The 7,995-nt window shown below is 45.8% G+C and overlaps 1 protein-coding gene across 5 annotated transcripts in view; it reads right to left on the bottom strand.

Moving 5' to 3' along the window:
• The window catches only part of CLUAP1 (clusterin associated protein 1), a 54,873-nt gene that overhangs the window by 1,234 nt on the left and 45,644 nt on the right, over window positions 1–7,995 (bottom strand). For 3 of the 5 annotated variants that reach the window (XM_028705888.2, XM_077918430.1, XM_077918427.1), the window contains 3 exons: window positions 5,585–5,692; window positions 3,872–3,927; window positions 883–939 (listed from right to left, as the gene is read on the bottom strand). In XM_028705888.2, coding sequence (XP_028561721.1) covers window positions 883–939; window positions 3,872–3,927; window positions 5,585–5,692 — 221 coding nt within the window. The remainder of the gene's footprint in view (window positions 1–882; window positions 940–3,871; window positions 3,928–5,584; window positions 5,693–7,995) is intronic. The other 2 variants (XM_028705891.2, XM_077918428.1) reach the window with 1 other exon arrangement.

Here is a 7,995-nt window from a genome sequence, read left to right as displayed (position 1 = left end):
ATTTTATTTATTATTTGGTGTTTTTTAAAAAACCTGCCCTGTCTTGAAGGCTCAATGTAAGAAACTCTTAGACTCAAACCACTAAAAGAGCTTATCATTATTAATAACAAGGCTGTTACTCAATTTAAAATATTTGTCAATCAGCTAAAATTGATATGCTTAAGAGCACAAGAAGAGCCTTGCTGGGTCAGGCCAAAGGCCCATTTAGTCCGTCCCCCTGCTCTTGCAGTAGCCAGTCAGATGCCCCAGTGGGAAGTAACTGAGGGCAACAGTAACCAGTATTCAGAGACATGCTGCCTCTGACACGGCAGGTGGAACATCCAGCTACCAGGGCCTTCACAACATCTTATTGGAGCAAATGCCATGAGGTGCTGTGTGAGGAAGGACATCAATTATTGCGTTCCACCGCACAACCTTGGGGGGAGCTGTGGCAGGAAAAGGGATTTGAAGAAAATCACGTGGCACCAGCTTGCAAGAGTTGCTTTTCCATTTTGACCATGTCCCTCCTTGAAAGTAACAGATAGGAATATTGTACAATAAAGTACATATCTGAGCACGCACAGAGTGTTTTGCTTTCCCCAAAACAAATAGCTCAGCTTAATTCTGGTGTGGCTTCCAACCAAGATCTGTCTTTTTAAATACTGCCCTTGCCTCTCCCTGGATAGAAATCTAAGAACACAGGCCAAAACATTTTTGAGGCTTCTCCTGACTGTGTAAACTCCATATGCATCTCACCATTATTCACTCTTTTCACTGAGTGCTACTGATGGCTGAAAATTGCTAAAGAAGCTGCAGGGAAGGAGGCTGTGCACCACCAGAGCTGTGTGTGTGTGGGTCCTGGCATGTGGAGGGGAAAGAACTGCAGACAGGAGTCACACCCACCTTAGCCTTGGCTCTGGAGACTTTGCGCTTACTGGCTTGGGCTTGGGCTGCCCCGACCTTGGAAGAGGGAGCAGCAGCGTGCAGAGGCAACGCGAGATGGAAGCAGAAAGGGGAAAAATTAGGAGAGAGAGAGAGAAATGAAACCAGCAAATACTGCAAAAATGAATGGGAGGGAAAGAGGCACTGTGGAGAGGGGGCAGAGTCTCCAAGGGAAGGAGGGAGGAGGAGAAGACAGGTGAGCGGCACAACTGGGTGGGGTGGGGCAGCTGCCTGCCTGCGAAGAATTCAAGCAGGGCAGGTGGACAGGGTACAGCCCCCTCTCAGTGGCACCAAAGAGACCACACCCACACCATACATTTAAAGCACTTATTCCACTTTGACAACCACGATGTTCCTCAAAGAATCCCGGGAATGGTAGTCTGTGCTGAAAGTACAGTGGTACCTCGGGTTAAGAACTTAATTCGTTCTGGAGGCCTGTTCTTAACCTGAAACTGTTCTTAACCTGAAGCACCACTTTAGCTAATGGGACCTCCCGCTGCCGCCGCTGCATGATTTCTGTTCTCATCCTGAAGCAAAGTTCTTAACCCAAGGTACTATTTATGGGTTAGCAGAATCTGTAACCTGAAGTGTATGTAACCCGAGGTACCACTGTAGTTAGGTGTCAGGAGCAGGTCAGCAATAAAACACCCAGTGTCAGTGAAGTTAACTCTTTATTCAAAGAAACCCAAACAGCTCAGGTCTAGTGATCACAGCATCTCTTTCCAGTAGGTCTTGCCCCAATGAGGCAGTTGTGAGTTTCAAATATTTTTGGGGGGAGAACATCGTGTTTGTTTAAGTCGTATGAGAGTGCTTTAAATGTGTGGTGTGGATGTGACCCAAGTTTCCTTAGAGCTGCCAGGAATTTGCTTGACTGCAATACAGGCTGGGAGAAGGGGCTTGTTTAGAATTACTGTAGGATTGGAAGGGACCCCAAGGGTCATCTAGTCGAGCCCCCAGCAATGCAGGAATCACAGCTAAAAAAATCTCTGGTAGATGACCATCCAATCTCTGCTTAAAAACATCCAAGGAAGGAGAGTTCGCCACTTTTTGAGAGAATCTGCTCCAAATTATAGCCCAAGCTCTGTGTGGCTGTTATCCTGCCATACACTGTTTAAGGGCAGCTGCTTATTCTGAAGCTAGGGCAGAAATGTTCAAACAGGGTTAGGGGCACATTAGTGTGCCACGAGAGAACTGCTGGAGTTCTGAGAAAAATCCACTGTCCACTGCTGGCCTTGGCACATGCAAGACCAATTTCATATCTGCCTTCTCTGCCACCGTGATGCAGTCATAATTAACAACAACAACAACAACAACAACAACAACAACAACAGAACAAACCAAGTTGCAACAACACTTTAAACCTAACACCACAATTTAAAACAGCTATCCAAACAAACACAGCCTCTTTGTCTACTTCGAGTGAGCAGCCGCTACCCTGAGCCATTCAAAGGAGGCCTTCGTGTGGCAGCTCCAATTTGGTAACGCTGGTTTTCACACAGGAAGTGCAAATGCTTTAGTATTTCCTGCATCCGTGCAATGACTTCAGGCTGACCTGAACAATGCATATTTAAAACGCAAGCAGCAGTTTCTAGCCAGGGAGGGTAGTCTGTCCCAAGGGGAAGAGCCCAGGAGCTTGGCTCCTACATGAATAAAAATGACAGACTTAAGAGAAGCCAAGGCTTTAGTGGCAAATTGCTTTAGAGACAAAAGGTTTTCTTACTCAGAAAGTACTCAAAAACATTCTGCTGGGAAGAAAAACCCTGATATTAAATACACAGAGTGAAATCTTGCAGATCTTAGGGTGGCCAAATCCCACTGAAAGCAGTGGGACATAAAAGAGAGTTAAATTGCAGTTAGATATTTATTTATTTCAATGGGACTCAGGCCTAAGCTACAAATTATTTAATTTTTAGCCCTCACCCCAGGCCAAAGACTCTCATAAGGCAGTTCATAACTAAAATTTAAAAAAATTCTAGCCCAAAACAATTAAGTTATAAAAGGAACAGCAGTTTACATGATATAGACAAACAACCAAATTCTTTTGAAAGCAGTTTAAAGCACATTTGAAAATAACTAAAGGGAGATCCTGTGCAAAGAGGGTGAGCAATTCAGCAGAGATAGAGCCACCACTGAAAAGGCCCTGTTTCTTGTGCCTGCCATCCTGATGGGGCTTAATGGTGGGCCCTGCTTAGGTAGGAATGACCTGGAACCTATCAGCAAGACAGCTAGGCCTTCCTTGTCCTTTGCAAGTTGCACCAATGACATGGCAAGTTGGGGGGGGGGGGGAGCAGAAAAGCACTGAGCATGGTGTGGCCATGTCTTTTCTTGGATGTAATTTTCTTTAGCAAAATGTTACTAGGAGGACAGACAGAAAAAACATGCTCCTCGTCACTTGCTCCTCGTCACTTTCATCTGTCCCACTGGGGTAGTAGCAGCACAGGTTCCGCAAAGACCAATTAGCAGCCCCGTCAATCAAGATCTGTCTTTATCTATTGTAAAGTGCTTAATGCTTTTGGTAACAGTAAAATTACCTGGCGCCATATGATAAATTTTGAAGGGAAAATAAATGATAGTGATGACGTGATCACATAAGGAGTCTCTGTCCCCAGAGAGAGAGGAGAGAGCGGGGGGAGGCAGGGAGGGAGGGGGAGAGACAGACAGACCTCCGAGAAGCATCGCTTGCCAGTCTGCTGCTCTGCTTACCTAACTTAATCACAAGAACAGCAGGAAAAGGCAAAGAAGTGGCTGCACTAGGAAGGAGAGAAAGAGACCTACAGAGAAGAGATGAGATGGGGAAGATGCAGGACCTTTTGAGGAAAGTGGGGGAGACAGAAACAGAAAGTGAAACAAGGCAGGGGAAACTGAAGAGACAGGCTACCTGTTGCGGAATGAGAAGGTATGCCATGGAAAAAGCACCTTTTTGCCAATAGCGTCTTTAGCGACTACTTACATCGTCCTCTGTGTCTCCACCTTGCATCGTTCCTACAATCCGTTTGTTTGGTCTCCCTGGAGCAGAGAAGGAGACAGAATAAATGAGAATGTGGCTGAACACACAACAATGCTGGCTGTCTTTCTTTCTAGGGAGCCAAAGGTGGTATAAGAGGCACTTGATGCTCAGATTCATCCTGCCAGTATCCCTGTTCTCAGATTTGGGGTGGGAGGTTGTAGGGGTTGTTTGTTTGTTGTAGTCTCTTTGACCAGAAATGACAAGGGGGAGAAGAGAAAGTGAACATGGACTCAGCAAGCAACAACGCCTCAGGTCACACCTTTCTGATTGTGTTAGAAAGAAGATGCTTTGAAAGGCTATGTTGGATTTAGAGAAATAATATATAATAATAAATCAAATGAAGTACTAGAGAGTCCTAAATATGTGATCTGTTTTCTGCCTGAGAGGCCAAGAGAGGCAAACGTTCGCTGTCTGTCAGAACAGGCCCCTTCTTGATGGAGCTCCTGTCCTTCCAACAGCTGTAGGACAATCCGCATGCCATCTATGGGGGACACCTTTTCACTTACCCCTGCCTTTGACGGGATGACACAAACTTAAATAAAGGCACTAATATGTCAGCTTTGCTCTAATGACTGCTTTCTGTGTTCCAGTAAAGGTCACAGCTCTTTTGCAAGGAGGAGCCGAGAGCGCTTGACCAAAGCAGGCGACAGCTGACATTCGGAGACAGATGCAAGGAGCTCCTGAAGTCATTTGGTGCATTAACGCTTCCAGCTTAACACTGTTGGTGAGGCTCCAGAGAGGCTCCACAAAGCGCTGCCATCCTTGTGGTATCCTAATATGAGAATCTGGGGAAGGAGTGGGAGAGCAACTGCATCTCATGCTCTTGGTTGAACTAGAGGAGCCGTTCTGGGGATGGAGCCACATGCACAGGGTTCAGTTATAGCAGAGGTGGGGAATCCTTGGCCCCCCAGACATTCCTGAATCATCTATGGCTATTGGTCATGATTGCTGGAACTGATGGGAGTTGTAGTTTAGCAGTAGTTCAGCTACGTACTTCAGAAGGGAAAAATATTCCCCACCTGAGAGCAAAACCATTTTTTAAATGAGTCCAGAGCTCCACTTACTGTAAGGGCCATGCTAGAAGTGACAGGACAATTCTGTGTATTTAAACATAAAAAGGCCCCAGTTATGTGGAAAATGTGGCAGGGGGAGGAGGATTCGATTAGAAAAACAAACAGGATGCATGGATCTCTCCTGCCCACCCACAGCTTAGCCCCCTGCAATGGGGAGATGCTTTTCCAATTCTGAAAGTGAACCAACATGGAGAGAAGTTATTCAGGAGAGGAACTGCGAGATAGAAAGTATGCAGCTCACCCGCCGGCCATAAAAAAAAAAAAAACCACCCCATAGCTCCTAATTTCTAAATGCCTGAGGCAGTATCATATTCAGTAAGCACATAATTGTTCCTTTAAATGTGCAGCTTGGCCAGAAATGCAACTCCAGAAAGTGGCTTGAGAAAGAATATATTTTAGACTCCCAACCTCATTTTGTTGGTCAGCCCTTCCCAGAGCTGAGAAAGTATTTCAAAATTGTAGGCGGCACCATCAAGTTTCTAGGCACTTGCTGTTTCCCGCCGCCCTGCAGGACAAACCACTCAGGCCCTTGGGTCCCTTTCATCTACAATGGAGCGTCCACCAGGTGTACAGGTACAGGTACCTTGCATCAGCATCTCCATGGCCGTATGCTGCTTCATTAGCTGCCTGTCTTCCATGTCACTGTCAGATCCCTCATCCTCATGGATCTCTATGTCCGAGTCATCATTGTCTAAATAAAAACAAGAAGGCCCACCAAAGACGGTTATTAGGACATCAGCTCCATCTCTCTGTTCTTTGCTTCAGCTTGAAGGAATGATTGTAGGCTGACAGGCAGACCACACAGCTCAGCAACAGAGCAATTGCACTGTGTGCAAAACAGATCTCCGGTTAAGACTCGGGAAAGAAGTTTGCTTTAGGCATGGCACAGGGGAATCCACACTCAAGAGTACACAACTTTAAATAATAATAACAATAAAAATGCAGTCAATGTGAGGAATGACCTTTTAATTGAGATGGCAGAGAAGAGGTGCTTCAAGCTTCCCCTCAGTGCTACTGCTTCTGTCAAAATTATTCCCTTCTGGGACTACTATTAGCATCGTTTGCGAGGAGTGGAGAGGATAGGCTCTTGGTTGCCATCTCCCTCACACTGTAGGTGTTTAAATCCTACTGACATTTAAGCAGTCTGAACAGTGTGCAGGATTGCAGCGCAAGAAGACGGTACTGCTTCTGTCCAGAAAACTCACATATTGATATGAATGGAACAGAAGAAGACTGTCCACTAAAGGAGACCCTCCCTTTATTGATTTCAGATCTTTTACTCTCAGAGATCTAATTCTACAGTGTGTGAAGGTCAGGAGTAGCTACGTGGTCACAGCCATTAGATTTTTCATGTGGTCTCTGCAATGATCACACTTAAGAGAATCAGATTGGAAATTTCATAACATTGCTCATTCCTTCTTATCATGCTGGCCAGCTATTCCCAACAGAACACAAGATGAGCGGTGATAAATATAGGGTGCATTTGCTGTCAAGCTGTGTGAGCCTGCTCACAGATAACTATTTACCCCTGTTCATAACACTGGAACCTGCAGCTCAGTTCAATGGAGCTAGCCGGACTTTGAAATATGCCAGAAACAGCTCCCCAAGCTGCCTTCCATCTCATCTCCTGCAGATAAATGACGCAATTGATTTCCATGCCTTCTCAAACACAGTTAAAGGATCCAGAGAAATCAGACGCCTATCAGAACATACAGAGACACAAATACCCATAGGCTTGCATGGGGAAGATAGTGGCTAATCAGAGCGTTTCAGAAGTTACAAATGTAGGAGTGGAGAACACTTTGAGATTTGATTGTTGCCTACACATTCATCACAAACAAGGTTTTGGAAGTTCCTCTCTCTTTTCTTTTTACTGTGATCTTTTCTAAAGAGAATCAGCGCCATCCAAAACCACCAGGAAGCAGGGAGGTGCCTCACTTAGGGGAAAGAAAGATGAATATGTTCTCAATTCAAGAAGATTTGTAGAAAATTAAGGATCTCTCACCCAAGTGAAATTAACAAACTGACGTAGTAATAATTATTGTAACAACAACAACATGGACAAAATGGGCTGCGGATTAATTACAAAATGTTCTTCTCTACATTCCAAACTTCTATTAGTTTTTGGTCCTGGTTCAACAGTTATGGCTTCCCCCAGAGAATCTTGGGGATTGTAGTTCAGGAACTTCTAACAGAAGATTCTCAGCACCCTCACCCAAGTCCCCTGCAGAGAGGACAGACTATTTCATCAGTTTAGAACTGAATGTTAATGGGGTGGAGGAAACTGTGCTGCACACCATCAGCCATGGCATGTCACCTGTCCTTCCTACAATAATGCAAAGTGGGAACAGAAAGGTTGCAGTTCTAAGGGAGGAAGGCTTCCTCTCAGAGGCGCTGGAGTGATGGTTGCCTGCCTGATATACTGCTGCCACTGCCACCTTCTTTCCTCCAGGCAGGGAGTGGGGGACGTCCAACCCACAGGCCAATCCTGGCCCACCAGGGGATCCAATTGGCCACTGGGCCATTTCCCCCCAAACCACACCCACCCTCTCATCAGCTGAGGTCACAGGTGATGTCAACTGATGGCTGGGAGGGTAGAGCTTAATCCTGTATGGGCGTAGCCAATGGAGGGGGGGCCAGGAAGGGGCAGCTGCCCTCCCATCAATAAAAATCAATAAAAAAACATAGCTAACTGAGGTTCTGCCCCCCCAACAAAAATCCTGGCTACACCCGTGATTGGCTGCAGCACCCCATTTCCAGCAGGGAACAGGTTTATGCAGCCTAGGCAGCAGGATTTACAGTGGTGCCTTGCAAGACAAAATTAATCCGTTCCGCGAGTCTCTTTGTCTTGCGGTTTTTTCGTCTTGCGAAGCACGGCTATTAGTGGCTTAGCGGCTATTAACGGCTTAGCGGCTTTAAGAAAAAGGAAACAAACTCGCAAGAACTCGCAAGACGTTTCGTCTTGCGAAGCAAGCCCATAGGGAAATTCATCTT

The sequence above is a fragment of the Podarcis muralis genome, chromosome 14 (genome assembly GCF_964188315.1).
Source record: "Podarcis muralis chromosome 14, rPodMur119.hap1.1, whole genome shotgun sequence".
NCBI lineage: Eukaryota > Metazoa > Chordata > Lepidosauria > Squamata > Lacertidae > Podarcis > Podarcis muralis.
The sequence above is the reverse complement of the archived record's forward strand: the minus strand, read 5'-3'. Positions and strand labels throughout refer to the sequence as shown.